The 17,881-nt window shown below is 38.9% G+C and overlaps 1 protein-coding gene across 2 annotated transcripts in view; it reads left to right on the forward strand.

Annotated features, from left to right (window-relative positions):
• The window catches only part of Dnah9 (dynein axonemal heavy chain 9), a 365,933-nt gene that overhangs the window by 206,663 nt on the left and 141,389 nt on the right, over window positions 1-17,881 (forward strand). For both annotated transcript variants that reach the window (XM_063242417.1, XM_063242418.1), the window contains exons 44-45: window positions 5,992-6,154; window positions 7,897-8,020. In XM_063242417.1, coding sequence (XP_063098487.1) covers window positions 5,992-6,154; window positions 7,897-8,020 — 287 coding nt within the window. The remainder of the gene's footprint in view (window positions 1-5,991; window positions 6,155-7,896; window positions 8,021-17,881) is intronic.

The raw sequence follows: 17,881 nt of genomic DNA on the forward strand, positions 1-17,881 counted from the left end.
GCATAATAGGTGCTCAGGAATAACATTGAGGAGCTGTAGACAGCTACCACAATCTCTGTGTCCAACTCAGAATTGAGGTAAATTTTTTCCTTTAAGTGTGAATTTAATTTGAGAGAAGAGGTAGTGAGTCTGTCAGTGTGGTTCCCAACATGGGTGATAAAGCAACTGATATTGTCTTTAGGAAAAAAATTAAGGGCTGGCTATGAAATCTAGCTTTTCTCCTGAGGCTCATAAATAGACTTGAAGATAGTTTCCAAAGAAATGCATGAGCCACTTTTAGGAAAGACAAAACAACTAAAGAAATTGAACTGCTTTGAGGCAGACAATTGTGAAGAGTAAAGGTTTATTTGGGCGTACAATTTCCCGTGCATTTGTTTAAAAATATCCACATCCCATCGCTTTATCCTTGTCCTGCCCTTCCATTCCCTCTCTGGAGATTCATTGGCCTGACTTTGCTACCTCTGTGGCCAGGTATAGTGGAAGCATATCTTTAGATGACAAAAAGTACAGTAAGAAACAGAGGCGTTAGGAGAGTGGGGAGACTCCCCAGGAGAACGTCACGGCACATTTGGGTTCGGGCCTTGCCTGGGAAGCTTCCAGCTCCTGAGATCCCAGGGGAAGCAGGACAGAGTGAGAGGAGTCTGTACTGTCCTCTCAGGAGCCCCCAGGTGGGTGGACATGGGATGGGGCAAAGACAAAATCCCATTTTTAGGGTACAATAAGTCACGTGCTCTTTCTGACTTCATCTGTTTTACGCACGACGCCTGAGTGCTTCATACTGTCTTTGTCTGACTGCCTCCACCATCTCCAGCTCTCCTTCTCCTCCTGTCTTGTGTTGATGCTGAATAACACAGCACCACATAGTGGTTAGGGAAATGCGTTCTGTAGATAGAATCAGATCCAAAGTTCGAATCCAGGCTGGGCCACAGATGAAGTAAGGTGCTTTGGGAAGAGCACATCAGCAAACCTCAGTTCGTCTAACTGTTGGGTGAGGACTGTAACAGTGCCCAGCTGTAGGGTCCTTGTCACCTGCCAAGTGCCTCGCACTGAGTAAGCATCCGTAACCACCACGCCTGTCTCTTCCTGCTGCTGCTTTTCCATCCATAGTACCATTCTGCCCTTCCTTTGTTTTTTTAAATTTTATTTAAAGAAAAAACAAAACAAAACAAAACACTAAAGGTTACAAATAATACAGAATTTCAAAAATACAAACAGTAAGAAATCACTAGTTAATAGATTACATATTGTCATCTTAGAAATAGTTGTTCGAGTTACAGGATTAAAGCATACAAAGTGGACATTCAAACAGTGTGACTGCAAACAGTTGTGTTCAATGATCCAAACAAAAACTTAGTAATATGGTCATCTATCTTAACACACCTAAACACACTTGCAGTGTATCCTTTAGAGCACTTTCTTTTCCTCTCTTTTTTACAATAACAATTACACATTTTGGGTTTTATTACTCCCATAGTTCTTATTACTTTTTTTTTTGGAAGAGAATAAAACTAAATATGACAAAACAAAGCAGTCAGTCAAAACAAAGGATAGACATAACACATGATGTAAAAACAGAATACAAGGTTATCAACAGTGGTTACCATAATGTCTCTTGCTTCCTTAAAAAGAATTGCCTATATCATCAGATATAATAAAATTGAACAAAACAGTACAGAACAAAACCAAGAAAACCTAAACATTGGAGACATTGAACTTCAAAAGAAGATAATAGTCAAACCAGAATGGGTGTCATAGTGAATCTTATTGCCTTCAAAGTAGTTGCCTATACCCTCAAACTTGATACTATCAAACAGAATGGAACAGAGTCTAATCAGTCAAAACAAGATGGTGGGAGCAATACAGGGCTTCAAATCAAGTTAATAGGAAATCAAAAAAGTTACTATAATATATCCTGCTAATTTTTTAAATTTTTTCCCTTAATTAAAAAATAATAATAAAAATAAATAAATTTTAAAAAAAGAGGGGGGAGATTGAGATAAAAGAGGACATAACAACATAACAATACAGGTCAGAACAGAACAATTTCAGCCACATAGTGGTTCATCACTCTTCCTCTGACCCCCTTTGCTGTTTCCCGCAGATTCTTCTGCCTTTTCTTACAGCTTAAACTAGATATTTCCAGTCACTTTTGACACAATGTTCATTTATCTTTTTCTTTATCTGTGTGTCACTCCCACAAGTATTTTCTGCCTTCTCCCTCCTTCCCTCCCTCCCTCTCTCTCTGTCTCTCCCCAGCGTGTGTTGTGTGTGTGTGTGTGTGTGTGTGTGCGTGCGTGTGTGTGTGTGTGTGTGTGTGTGTGTGTGTGTGTGTGTCTTTAGTCTACCAATACACCGGTTCCTCCAGCTGTGCGGTGGTTCATCTTCAGCTTCTGTTTTTAATCTCCCAGGAATTCAGTAATAGGCTTAACAGGGACTGCCTTGGATTTCTGGCCCAGCAGCCCCTGAGAATATTGATCTCCTTTTTAAATTTTGTAATTTAAATGCAGAGTCCTTTGCCCTCATCAGAGGTTGCTAATGAAGCCCCAGCTGGAATCTAATGCTGACAGTCGCAGACTTAACCATTCTTTAGAAACTTCATCACTACTGATGCATTTCTCTTTTAATAGTGAATAACGGGGTCCATGCTAACCTGGGTTCAGGTCTCTCAAAATAGAGTTGGGTGCTGGACTTTCCAGGGAACCCAGTCAGAATCCAGGTTTTCCTCCAGATTTGCCCTTCTCCTCCACTAACACAGACTCGATCCTTCTTTTCTGAATCAGAAGACAGGACCTGGATATCTTAGCACCAGAGTTTCTCTTCTCATCATGAACCAACCTAGACACAAGCAAGTGATCTCTTGCACATAGTCTAATGAACAATACATAATAATTATATACACTTCCCCAAATGTGATCCCAAGTGTAAGATAGGGGTGGTTCTGTTTCAATTTAATAAAACTTTATTGGATATTGTTATGGCTTACAGTTAGATGTCTACCAAAGCTTCATGTGGTCATAGGCGAGGCTTTATCAGAGGTGGATGGAATTGATTCATAGTGCAATACTAGGATCAAGAGTACCAGGACCACCTGTGTGAGCACTACCTGTGCCAAGTAACCTGAATATGATATATGATAGAAAGACAGAAACAAGAGATAGAAAGAGCTGTGACCATCCCTTGCTTGCCTCACTATTTTCTGCCTATCATGAACTGTTTCTCCTCTGCAAATGGCTGTGTGCCATCCACCCTGTCTGGAGCCAGCTGACTATGGACTGAAACCTCTACAAACTGTGAACTAAATAAACTTGTCCTATTTTAATTCAGGTATTTTGTCCCAGCAATGAGAAAAGAAACTAAAACAGCTATCTTTGATGTGCTACCACTGTACTGTACTGATTTTCAGAGCTTGGGAATGATTTTTTAAGAGAAAAAGATATGTATAAAGCTAAAGACCAAATATAAGTTTACCAATTAAGTAATTAAGTGAGAAAGTGAAATCATAAAAGAACTAGGTACAGGTCAAGAAATAATTCCTGAAGATGTAGTTGAGTACAATTTTAACTATATAAAAGTCAAAATGAGAAATGGTTCTTAAATCCTAAAAAAATTTCTGTATGTCTAAAACACCGTCAAGAATACTAAAAGACAGAAGTAAGAAATTGGAGGGTAATTTGAAACATATAAGTGCATGAAGAAGAGAGAACTTACAAATCTTGGTGCACAATTAAATTAAAAAACAATTCATGAAAGAAAAAATATTTATAATAATTAATAAACATGAAAAATGTTCCTCAAAATCAAATAGCTATTAAAACTATATTTTCCATCAATAAATTAGAAAAGTTTAATTAATGTGAATATTGTGTGTGTTTAAAAGTGGAGGCCTGACCTCCCTACATATTGCTGGTGAGGGGTGTTCGCACACATATACTTGTGTCAGAATTCCCTTCCCAACAGCAGCTTATCCCACAGGTGAGATGTGGGCCTGCAAACAGGTTACTTATGTTCATTATGACCAAGAAATTTTCAGGAATAAGAAAGATCATGCTATAGAAGCTCCATAAAGGTCTACAGCCTCACACACATATTCTCTTGACATATCAAATCCCACCCACTAAAACCATCCCTCAATCTCTCCTCTAAACTGAGTTTAAATTAAATTTGCTTTAAATTAACTTTAAATTGCTCCACCATTATATAATTTCAATAGAGTATTTCTAATTATAATACCATTAGCATAGGAGTGTAATACCATAGATAGGAGTGTAACTTTTTATTGCAATGTCAAATGTATACTGCCCTATTTGGCCAAACACTACCTGAATTCGTATCTACATGCTCTTTTTGTCCCATGATTACCAAGGCCTGAATTCCCTTTTTTACAGTCTAATTCAGTGAGTACAATCCCATAGAGACTCATCTTGCAGTAAAACAGATACACTCTTTGATCAGTTCTAGCTAAGAAGGGTAAAAACTGGCACCGTTGTTCTGGGGATCATTTTCAATACATAGCAAAAGCTGCCACAAATTATTTATGGTTTGACTCAGCAATTTTACTTCTAGAAGTTTATCCCAAGGAAATAATCACAGAAAAAAACTGTATCACATTATTTATAACTATTGGAAATAACTTAATAATAGCTCAACAGTGGGCTATTGGAGACAAGCAATCTATTCTATTTATATTATCAATATAATATGGATATCCTATACAATACTGTTCTACCATCAAAAGCATGGTTTAATAGATTTTTTAATTGCATAGGGAAATAATCACAGTATACTGTGGTTTCAAGACACCCTGTTCAGTATATTTGAATCTAGTTCTTTAAATCTAATGATAAAAATATATTGATAAGTATAATAAATGTATATATTAAAAATACATGTTTTTGGGGCTGGGGATTTAGCTCAGTGGCATAAGCACCTGCCTTGCAAGCAGGTACCAGAAAAAAGAAAAAAAAATACATGTTTCTAAGTATATATATATAGAGAGAGAGACAATAGAAAAATCTGGAAAGATATAAAATTAATGTCAATAGTATTTATTGCTTGCTATTAGAATTGTGAATCCATTCTGCATTTTACACATGTACAATCGAATAACCATTGCGTTTAAGATGAAAATAGGGATAGGAATTATTTTCGTGAATAATACAAATAATAATAGTTTTTGTAAATTAGTTTGTGAACAATACAGCACCACATATGGTATGTTGCTGAGGATGCTCACAGAAGGGCTTGGCAGGATGCCCCAAAGGCGAGGATATGGACAGCTTAACGGGGGTAGCACCTGAGAAAGCATGATGGGCCAGAAGGAGGGTAGTCCTTGGGGAGGTGATGCTCCAAGTCAGCCAGGAGGCCTAGAATGTCCCACCAATGCTGAGCTGGGAGAACAGACGCAGAAAGTGCTGAGATGTAAGGCTGTTGAAGAGCCCAGAGCTGAAGATGTGAGTGTCTTGTAGGTTGACGATCAGCATCTGTAAATATTCCTTACAAAAGCACTGATGCCCAGGAAGGCTGAGAGAGGGAGAAAGAGAGAGGAGACCTGTGTCAGGACTCTCCGTTCTTATCTAGCTGACTTTAGATTTGTTTCTCTTCTTTCCAAAAAACAAAGACTATTCCAGTCCAGCCTTGTCCTCTAGCCTCCCTGTGGATGGTGGCCAAAGCCGCACCAGGCAGAAAAAAAGAGGGAAAGCCTGCTGGGCCCCCTGCCCATCACCACCGAGGACCCCCTCAGTGCTGTCTGTCACTGGCTCTTTCACCCCACTTTCTGGTTCAGAGGCTGTGTCTGCAGCAAACCAGCAACAACTTCAGTCTCCTCGGGCAAAAAGGCAAAGTCACGCGTGGGACAATCTAAAGATTCCCAGAGCTCAGCCCGTGATGTGCTCCCACAAAGGCCTCTCTTCCTACTCAGACCACATTGTACCGTATGTGCTCCTCACTATGGCATGTCCGACTAAGGTGAGAACCTCTGCTTTCCTCTCTTAGCTGCCGTATCAACCGAATCCTGGAGTCACCGCGGGGAAATGCTCTGCTGGTTGGTGTGGGAGGAAGCGGCAAACAGAGCCTGACCCGGCTCGCAGCTTTCATCAGCTCTATGGATGTGTTCCAGATCACACTACGCAAAGGCTACCAGATCTCTGACTTCAAAGTAAGACGGCTGCCTATCTGTGCAGAAGAGACTTGGCTTCTCCTTAACCACACACAGCTCCCCATCCAGTGCTCCTGCCTAGCCAGTACCGCCCCTTCATTTCCCATGCACTGTCTACTGAGTTTCAGGGCTGGTGATATGAGTGGCTCTTTTGTCATTAGACACAGCCAGGGAGCAGTGACCTTTCCAAGATCTATATCAAAGTTAGCACACAGCTTGATAGCTGCTCTCCGAGACTTAAGAAGAATCCCAACAGTCTGCCCAGGTTTTATAAGAAATTCATATTTTAAAAGACAAGTTCAATAACCACTGTCCCTGGGGACCTTCAGTGACATTTCCTAGTTTTCAACAGCAAACACACGGGAGCCATAATGCATGAAAAGTGAAGAAAGGCATTGTGTACAACTTTCAGAGGTCATTTGGTCTGGTCCTCATCTTCTTATGCACAGCCACAGGAGAAAGATACGGTAGAATTTCCATCAGGATGCCACCCTAGCTGTTTCCGGAACGACCGAGCCAGGCACTAACCAAACTTGCCCTCATAATCTTTCAGCTGATGATGGGAGAGGGAGATGGATGCTTACTTCTGCTCTGACAGCACCACTTAGCCTCGAGACATTGGCTGTATCCAAGGTGATGCAGTGGGTCGCTCTAGGCCTTTATTTAGTGCTTACAAACAAGGCAAGCAAGACAGTGCGATGGGAATTATGCATTTACATAATGATATAAGACAGTTTCTGTACGAAAACTTTGGCTGTATGCTGAAATCACAATGAGGCTTCAAATAATGCTGATCCCTGCATCCTACCCTTGGCTGTTCTGATTTAACTAGTGTAGACAATAGCCTGGGTATCGGGGTTTTTTAAAGCATCCCCCAGATGATTCTAATGAGAAATGAGAAACACTGGCTTAGATTATTTTGCAAAAGCATGAAGGTGGAATCATTGACCTAAAAGGAAGTATGTTATCTGTAAAGGAGAGGTGCTTGGACATTAAGGAAATCCTACAGGAAAGGAGTGTATGAGGGTACTGGGAAATGAGCTCAGAGTGGGGCTGGAAAGTGAGAGCAAGGTTAGGGGCAGTGGCCGAGCTGTGTAATACAGCAAAGAAATGAAGACTGACTGAGCTGTGTAAATGCAAGACCCGACACCAAGACTAGGCAAACCTTACACAGCAACATCCGCATCTCCAATTTTGAGTGATGTGATTTCTGTAGGCCAGTATGCATGTGTATTTCCCAGGACTATAGATATTTTTCAACACATTTTTTTCCTAGAGATACTGATAGTTGTAAGAACTATGACATAAGCTGTATTTATCCCAGGCAGGTCGTCCCCAGTACAAGACTTTTCTGGCAACACCAAGAGCAATCACTTGACCTGTAGAGCAAGTCATTCGCTCACATAATGACATAAATAAAACAGATGAGCAGGGATCCCCTCTGCTTTGTGAAAGAAGCACTTCTTGGTACAATGCAGGAGCTCTAGAAGCCAGTGCAGGAGCCAGCATTATTAAAGGTCTTCTCTGTACGTTTTTACATGCCCACTCCCACTGGGGCTGAGCTGTGAGAATGAGACATATTTTCCTAGCTGTTGGTGTAACATAAACTCCTCCCATCGTCACCTTTCTTTATTACCCATCAAAGTAGATAATAAAATAATTGCATATTTGAAGAGGGGGTTGGGGATCTCTTTAGAGAATCCCTTCTGGTCAGAACTTTCAGATACTGATTGTTCCTGCAGGCAGACCTGGCCAACCTGTGTCTGAAAGCCGGGGTGAAGAATCTCAGCACAGTGTTCCTCATGACGGATGCCCAGGTGGCAGAGGAGAGGTTCCTTGTGCTCATCAATGACCTGTTGGCATCTGGTAAGAGACTTTGTGCACCTGAGTGTCTCCAGTGGAATGACAGTCATTCAAAGGTGGAGAAATAGTCCAGGGTCAGAAACCTAGATAATAGAAATAAGGGAAAAAATTGATACAGAAAAGGTTTATTAAAGCCCTTCCTAGGGTTGATGTGGGGCCAGCTGTCCTGGTTCTTAAATTCTACACTCATTGCAAATAAGATGATAATCTTGGAGCTCTCTTAGTGGGGCAAGGTGTGATTATGGGGGGAAAGGAAGGTAAAGGCTGGGGATCTGCTGGCACCAGAAAGAAGCTGCTGTTTCTTCTCCACACTAGGACAAAGAGATTGCATTGTGTAAGGCTTCATATAACTTAGACACTGGCAAGGAAATACACACAGAAAGGACACAGCATTTCCACAACAGGGCAAGATTGGGTTACCAATTTAATTAACCAAAGATTCAGAACTTGGTGCAAGCGTGAACAGATGTGAACTATCTCCCCAACGTTTTCCTGAGTCCTCCACAAACTTGACAGGTGTTTTCCACTGCTCTGTGACACTATAAGACTTAATTTAAAAGGTCAATTTCTGCTACTATTTTGTCTTTGTTTATTTAGAAGTTCAGTGATTATTTTAAAAATACTTTAATTATTACATTTTTATATACACATGTTTATATGAGACAATAGGTTACATAAGAAAATATAGTACATAATTTACATATTTATAAAATATGTAATTTACATATTTATAAAATATGTAAGGTTGTCCTTTCCCTGATCTTAAACTAAATGCAGCTCCTGCAAAGCCACCTGTCCATCTGGAAATAGACAAATATTCCTGAAAAAATTTCTTACTGCTCAATTTCCAACAATTCATAAGCTCATTTCTCCACAGGCCAACCGCTGGGTGTGCTAAATGATCTTTAGTTTATGAAGTCCAAGAAATACAATCTCAGATACATTTCTCCACTGTCTATTCTATGTGATAAGTCATTTATTTTAGGAAAACTCCTGCCAATCCCTAGGAACTGCACTGCTTCCGAATGGCATGTCATATATCTTGTGGCACTGTACTCTATGCCATTCTCCTGTCCCCCATAAGCAGCCACGGCCCCTCATCCAGACAGTGCAGTCAGAGGTTCTGTGATGGCATCTTTCTGATGCGGGCCCATCTCAGGGTCTTTCCTGTGCTGGCGTCTGGCCTTGTAGGTCCAAGATGTATTTCTTTCCCAATCCATCCTATTTAAGTTAGCTCTATATCAAGGAGTTTTTCTATCAACTCATATCTTTTCCTCTCTAACACACAAATTTTCCCCTTCCTAAATACTGTGTTTAATATCTCATCATCATGATATTCAATCTACAGCATTGTCCCATCTCTTATTATTTTATTAAATGAGAGATCCAACCAGCCTCCCACCCTGAAGCCATCCCAAAGCCTAATTTCTAAAGCAACCTAAGAGTCTGTGCTTCCGAAGATTTGTAGCTCTGAGATGTCAGGCATGGTGCCAGCATCGTTCTATGTTTCACTTGGTTCCGGTCCAGCCAGGTCACCTTCTCCTCCAGTAACGGCTGAGACACAGAAGTTGCTATGCGTTTGCCAACTGCAATTTTATTCCTCAATTAAGTGTCTTTAATTTTTCATTTAGAAGACAACTTTTTTTTTCAAGTGCATTTCTGAAGATTTGCCCAATGAAAACTGAGTGCAGTCAGCCTGTTCCAAAGTCAGACAGTTTCAGGCTCAAAGTTCCTTTTTAAGGCTGCTAGATTTGCTCACACGTGTTAAGGCGAAAATACACTGAAGATTAACACTTTCTTCTTCGGATCATCCTGTGTTTTGACAATCTCTGTAACAAGGAGAATTAGAGCATGCTTTAGTTTTAATAGTTCTTGTTGAATAAATATCATCTGTCTACAAATGTAACTGAGTGCCAAGTCCAGGCAAGGCTGAAAGGATTTTCAGAATCTATATTACAAGTTTTTCAGTTTTGTGAGTTATTACGAGATCACTCCACTTTCGGAAAACACAGTAAACAGCAGGAAACTACATCTTGGGGTACTTGCCCATAACTCATTTCTCTGTAATTATCTCCAAGTCCTGTCACATTGGCTATAAAGTTAGTGAGTGGGGATCAGAAGAAACAGGGATTATGCAGCTGCTGGTGAAACTGCCTGAAATGCAGGCCCTTGCTGGACAAGACAGTTCTAATTCTTGTCATGATATTGCTGACTTGTTATAATATTTCCGCAAGAATGGATATTTATCTTCAATCTCAGCAGTTCTTATAAGTGTTCATCACTCAGTCTTTGATCTAAACTCAGCCAAGTTTCCATCGTAATCTAGGAAGAAATGAGAATTAATCCCTGGATTTCTAGGAGAATACTTCTGTCTCCAACTTCCCACACTTCCAAATAGCACTAACCAGCTAAGACTACGTGGTCTGCTCAAGGCATGGTGTCTCTTCCTCTTCCAACTTTGTCAGATTTCATACTTCATTATTGTTTTTTTTTTTCCAAATCCATTTATTTCAAGGAGAAAAAGAAAAAAAGCTAAAACAAAATTTCAAAACACATCAATTGGGGGCAACAATGGTACACAGAGTGTGCATTGTCATCCCCAAATCATTCACCCAGAGCGTAAGACATCTGCATTCAATTATCTGAACAGTACCGGCACAAATCTTTCTCTTCAGTGAACTCAGAGAGATCTGTAATATAACTATCTTAACTATTCTATATGCATATGCATATATATATCTATGCACATGTACATACATTGTTTCTTTCAGCTTCGCACACTAATAAGACAATATGATGTTTACACATGTGTATCTTATTTATTTCACTAATGAGTATGGTCTCAAGTTGCATCCATTTACCTATAAAAGTCTCCAGTTTATTATGCTTTATGACTGAGTAGGACTCCGTTGTATAAAAATACCACATCATTTTTATCCATTCCTTTGTCGGTGGGTATTTAGGTTGTTTCCAAGATCTGGCTGTTAAAAATTCTGCCACCATAACCGTGGATGCACATATATCGCTGTGGTATGATGTTGGGAAGATACCCAGCAAGTGAATTCCTGGGTTGAATGGAATGTCTAGTCCTCGCTTTTTGAGGAATCTCCAAACTGATTCCCACAGTGGTTGTACCAGTCTACACTCCCACCAACAGTGGAGAAGGGTTCTATTTCCCCACAACTCCTCCAGAATTTCTTATTGCTTGATTTCTTGATAGTAGCCTTTCTTTCTGGGGTGACATGGAATCTCAGTGTTGTTTTAATTCGCATCTCTTGAGTGATCAGGGATGCTGAACATTTTTTCTGTACACTTATTTGCTTTTGAATTTCTTCATCAGAAATATGTATTCATTTCAGATCACCATACTTCATTCTATTTCAGACTCTTATGTTAGGATTTTCCACTTGCTTTTCAAAAGGCTTAATTGCTTCCCTCCAAAATTAATACTTTTTCTTGCATTAGGCTATGTCCATCTATTTACTCTACAATCACTGTTAAACTCCTACACCCCAGTCACTAGGTATTGTACTCATGTAGCCTCTGTGTGGTCTAGGGGAAGTTTATTGTCTTGTGGACCCTGTTCTTCCCAAATCGTATTCTCGTCCATCTCTGAACAGACTTTGCTTTTTCTATTTGGGCCAAGTGTCCTCACAGAATATAGAAACTAAAAAGATCACTTCATCTTCCAAATTTTAGGATGAGACCCTGAATTAATATGATATTACTCTACGTATATCATATGAGAATGTGGAATCTAGAATGTTTGTAACAGGCTTGGCAGGGAATGGTTCTCCTCCAGTGGGCCTTTGTAACTGGACCTCCCAGTGAGCCATCTATGCTGTTATATAAACTGGATTTTGACCTAGTTTCCTCAAAAGGAATAAAAAACACAAAGACTGGGGCAAAAAAGCAACCATCAAACACGGGCTGGGTCTCTTGAAATACCTTGTGGGCTCACTGGGTCTGACCATGGACAGTAGAACCTTAAACTTTAATCTGATTGGCTGTCCGGCTACAAAACAGACATCGCAAATTGGTGATGCAAAGTCATTTGATAGCCAGGCATAGTGGAGCACACCTGTAATCCCACCACTTGGGAGGCTGAGGCGGGAGGATTGTTGTGACTTCAAGACCAGCCTGTGCTACAAATTTATTTCAAGGCCAGCCTGAACTGCATAGTGAGACCCTGTCTCAAAAAGACAAAAAAAAAAAAAATCATTTTAGTAATCAGTCTTTTGTTTTCTTCTTGTGATACCACAATCCCATACAAGTTAGCCCAGACTTTGTGTCTGTGGATTCTTCTACATTTCCAATCTCTTCCTCACCACCTATATTCAAATGATTGCCATTTTTCTAGCTAACTATTGTTGAGTCCACGTGTTCTTATCCTGACTATCCTGGATTTTGTCATCGCTGGCTTTGACAAGTGCAGATGTTTCTTAGGTCACCTCCTTACCTCCCAAGTCATGTCTTGGTATCATAGTTTGGTTAGTCTGTGTATGTTTTAATTCCCTTATTGCTGTCTAAGAGATTCAGTATTAAACCCGGCCCCTTTTGTATAAAAAAAAACTGTTTTATCCGCCTCCTTCTATCCCCGCCAGCCTCATGTCCTCACTGTGATTCCTTGAAGTAACATGTTATGTCTTTTTCTGATATCACTACTCATGGTGTTTCTTTTGGACTTTATTTACCTCTCTTTTTGGTCTCGATTAACATCTCCCAAATTAGAAGACTTATGTTGACTGATATCTCTTTAGTAATCGCTGACCCAACTGGCATCCCAAAAAACAATATCCTGTGTGGGCAAAGCATGTCACGGTTGCATATACCTCCATTGCACTGAAACAAGATTGTGCATTTTGCAAGGCATAAGACTATATTTATTGGTTAATTTTATGTAGTTCAATAGTCCAGAGATAGTCCCAAAAAAGAATGATCAAATACCTGCCACCTAGTTCATGAAGTAATATAAGTCTGATGAAACTCTAACACTCTATAGAGACTGGAGGGTTTTTTTTTTTCATCCTTTATATTGTCAGCACTTAATGCAGCTCCTGGCCCATAACTGACACTCAGGAGGAATTCCTTGAAATAAAGTGAGTGGTATCATAAGAACGATGTGGCATCTCGTGCAGTGTATTATTACTACAAGACATTGTGCTTTGAGAAGTCTTCCTGAGAAAGAAAAGCAGAGGTACCAAAATAGCCACCACATTCCCTGGCATTTTTCTACCTTGAGATATGGGAAATAGTTCTGAAAACTACCAGGTTGGGGTGGGGGAATCACAGTTCATAAGCGAATGAGGGACTGGGTCATGCAGACCATCACCTTTAGTTGTACCCTCTTTATCAGAAGCTCCAACCAACCAAGCTATGTTAGACTCAGGATTTCTTCTACAAAGTATTTGTGGCCTCTGAGGAATCTCACGGATGAATAGTGTGTAGCTTGCCAAATACTAGGACATTTCAGTGAACACGTGAAGACATTAAGAGATATAAGAAACAGATGTAAGTTTTCCTAACATTACGCTATCGGAGGGAACTTTTCAAACATGTGAATAATGTTGGCCTCTGTTCACATTGCTCTCTCACCCTGGTTGTTCATTTTCCGGCTTCCAGAATGATACAGTATTGTTATATCACACAATCAGTGACAGGAATGTGCCAGAAAAACTTGGAGAAACATCTGCAAATGCAAAGTTAGCTGGCAATTTAGAGGTGTTTCTCCCCAGATACTCATCCCTCGCAGTGATTTTGTTTTTATGGATTCTTTGACTGTTATGAGAAATACCACCATTATACGAGTCTCTAAATGACCCAAAAGCTTTCAGCATCTTGGCATTAGGTGTATCTCATAAACCAAGGTCAATGAGCTTTTTTGTGTAAAGGGTCAAAAAATAAATACTTCAGGCCTTGCAAACCATACTGTGTCTGTCACGACTAGTCAACTCTTTACTGTAATGCAAAGCTAGTCGTAAATAACACCTAGATGAATGAGCTATGAGCAATAAAACTATTTATGCATAATAAAATTTGAATTTCACATCATTTTCATGTGCCATTAAATGTTACTATTTTAATTTTTTCAATCACTAAAAATCCCCCAAACCATCCTTTGCTTGTAGACCATACAAAAACCAGCAGCAAATCAGGGTCAGGCCACTACCCAGTATCTTTTGGATTAAACACCAAAAAGACTACAACTTTCAAATAAAAGAAAAATATAGACTATTATATTAAAAAGTGTCCTAAGACCAAAGGGAACACAATTTCTCACTAGGAAATCTAACAGAAAGGAAATACAGGTAATCACAGCAGCCCTGGGGAAAGAAATTTGGGTCACTGCAGGTAGACATCATGAACCTGCTCATGCCCAGGCCATCTAGGCATTAATTGTTTTAAAACCTGCCTTAAATTCCTTAACTTTCAAGGTGTGCTAAATATCATCTCACTTTCTTGGAAGCTTTCTCTGATCTCGTACTTTTCTTAAAAAAGCTGAAATAAGTTATTCCATTAGTAACACCTTGATTTTGACAAGTTACAGCCCAGAGCATTTTATTGGTACCCTATTTCAATATCTTAGAGAATAGAAGTTAAATCAGGTTTGTCCAATTAAGAGAAGAAAGTAAATAGTGATTCTCATATAATTCATTTAAAAAATTTTGACTTTTGGAATGGTTAAAGCTAATTGGTGCAAAACTCTTCTTAGACTTCCGGCCAGTTTAATGCTATGAAGCCAAGTTTCCTCCAGACATAGTCAGATGAAGAGGTATAGCAACTCCAAGAGCCTGCAGGATCATGATTCCAGGAACTTCGATGAGTTGGATATCGTTTGTCAATCACCCCCTCTAGGACCTTGCCAGGTCCCCAAAGAAGCAGGATGGGTAGGGTAGCTCCGGGAATGGCTTCCATCGCTAACATCTGTAGGGTGCTGGCATTTCTTTGTGAGCTGTGGAAGGAGAAAGACACTTAGAGATGTGAGGAGCTGTGTTCAGACCCAGGTAGCCGCAGCATCTCCATGAGGACTGGTCTGGAAATGTGGAAGGGCTTTCCTGACACCTGTGTGTCCTGCAGCAACCTACGCTCATTCTTTGCATCATAACTATTTGTCTTCAACTTTTGGGCCATGCTACTGGTTCATTCTTGCATTTCCCAATCAGTCGTTAGCTCTTTTGTGAAGAAAATTTGAGCCTCACAGATTCCTCCATGCATCATGGTCTGTCTCCACTTCTTTACAGTTTTGTTTTCCTGTTTTTTTTCCATTACTCTTCCTCCTTCCCCTGCTTCTGAGCTAGGAATCCACCTCCTGATTCGGAATCCACCCGTCTTCTTTCAAGTTCTGACTTGGCTTTCAAATATGACCAATTCTCTCCAAGGATTTTTTTTTTAAATTAAGGTTTTTATTAAATTATCTTTCTCGGACTTGAAATGATAGACAACAATACTGGAACCTTTTCCCAGATTAAATTCTCAAAAGATTTGAATTGATCATTTATCACACTCTCACCATCTACACTGACTAGTTTTCCTTTATTTCTTTACAAATTGTTTTGAACATGTAGTAAACAATGAAACAAACACCCACGCAATTGTAAGCTATCTGACAAAATAGCGATAGCTACTGGACGTGTGCAAGAGTTTCTTTAAGAAGTACTTAAACCAATGACTGGGTCATCTGGTGTGAGTATTTCAGCTTTACTAAATAAAAGTGCCTAATTGCTCTCTGGGAGTTATGCAGATTTAGTCTCCAGCCATGATAATTACTGAATCATCATGATACTTGCTTCCTCCCAACCTCTCCAATACTTGGTTTAGCTGACATATAATTTTCATCTATAAAATAAAATAAAATAAAATCCCACTATTTCCCTTTTCCCTTTTGCTGGTGATGCTGAGCACCTTTTAAAATATTTACTCTCTATTCCTATTTCTTTTCTATAAATTGTATCTATTGTATTATTTTCTCTTTGGGTCTTGGTTTTTCTTTCTTATATATTTGTAGGAATTCCTTGTATATTTTCATAATCACCCTTTCTTAATAACATTGCTTGTAGATACCATTTTTGAGCCTGTGTCTGGCTTTTTTCATACCAATTCAGTTATAATATTATAAAATTGATAACATTTTAAAACAGGTTCTTGCTACACTTCAGGCTGGCCTTGAACTCACTATTGAACCCAGGATGGCCTCAATTCACTGCGAGCCTCCTGCCTCAGCCTCCTGAGGGCTGGGATTGGAGGGATGCACCACTGTGCCCAGCAACAGTATTTTTAATGCTTTGTGTTTTTTCAGAAATTTTGTTCTATCTTAATGCATAAAAATAATTGCCTGTATTTTAATTTTTAAATTATTAGTTTTACTTTTTCATCTTTGTGTCTTTGTCTAGAGCTGATTTTCATATAGAAACTCATTCTTTGTTGTATTAATATTGAATCGCCCTGACATCATTATTTATATTAACTGAGTTATCCTAGCTTCACTTGAGAGTGCATCCCTTCACACACTGATTTTTAATGTCAATTTCCTCTTTTCCACTGGTTCTACTGCTAGTGTTTTACTTTGACTTATTTATTTATGGCAATTCCAGTTTTGTATTACTTTACAGAATGTAGTTTTCACAAGGTCATTGCATTTCTGGAAGGGTGCATCACTCCTCAAGAAAGCCATTCTTTCTCCATGTGCATTTTAGATTGTCAAGATCAAAAAAATGAATTCATTTAATTTTTATTGGACGTACATCATTGTGGAAGTGGTTCCACTGCCGCATTGCCCACAAACACAATATTTCTCTCTACTGGTTAAGGTGTTTGTTTATTACCTCCACTAGCATACTATGGTTTTTCCATTAAAATTTTGCACTTCTTTAAATTTATTACTAAGCTGCTTATACTTTTTGTTGAGATTCTGAATACCTCATATACTCCCATTTTGTTCTCCCCGCATTTCTTTTTTTGGCTAGAGAACAGAAGTGCAATTTAATTTCCAATATTGATTTTGCATCCAGTAGGCTTAGTGTTGAACATTCATGAGTTCTGATTACTTAGGTGAATTTTTTTAGATCTTTTATGTATAAAATCAGATTTCAAACAGTAGAGCTTTTATTACTTTCTTAACAATCACTATAGTTTTATTTCTTTTTTTAACTCTGCACAATCCAAGATCTCCTGCATAATGCTGAATAAAATGCAGTTATATTTGTCTTATTCTTGATTTAAAAGGGAATAATTAGGTAGGATGTTTGTGTTAAATTTGAGGTTAATGTTTATTACCAGATCCATTCATAGTCTGCTAACAGTTCTTTAGAAGTTTTAGGTCTCTATTTTAGTGGTTATATTATTTTATTTCCTTATCCTATTAATATAGTAAATTACTTGCACAGATTTTTCTAGAACTATCCTGACATTTCCATAATAAACCCTAATTAGCTATCATGTATTAATTTTATATACTTAATTAGGATTTTAAATTTTTTTTCTTTAGTCAGATGAGTTTATAATTTCACTCACATGCATTGTCTCATTAAAAGTTGTTTATTGGGGCCAGGAATTTAGCTCAGCCGCATAAGCACCTGCCTTGCGTGCACGCAGTCGTGAGTTCGATCCCTGGTACAAAAAAAATTATCTACCTTCCAGATTGTTTCCAAGCTGGTAAAAATAATAATCAGACAGTTTTAATATACATTTGGACTATTATGTGTGAGGCTGAGTGTCGGTTCATGTTTCTCAACTTGGTTTGTACAAAAATAATTAAATAGTTTTGATGTGTGTTTCCTTTGTTATAAGTGACATTGAATATCTAAGAGATACTTAGTTCCTTCATTACCCTCTTTCTTATTCATTTTTATTTTTATTTCATTTACT

This window comes from Cavia porcellus, unplaced genomic scaffold, assembly GCF_034190915.1.
Source record: "Cavia porcellus strain 051 isolate PalLab524CR breed Dunkin Hartley unplaced genomic scaffold, mCavPor4.1 scaffold_32, whole genome shotgun sequence".
Classification (NCBI taxonomy): Eukaryota; Metazoa; Chordata; class Mammalia; order Rodentia; family Caviidae; genus Cavia; species Cavia porcellus.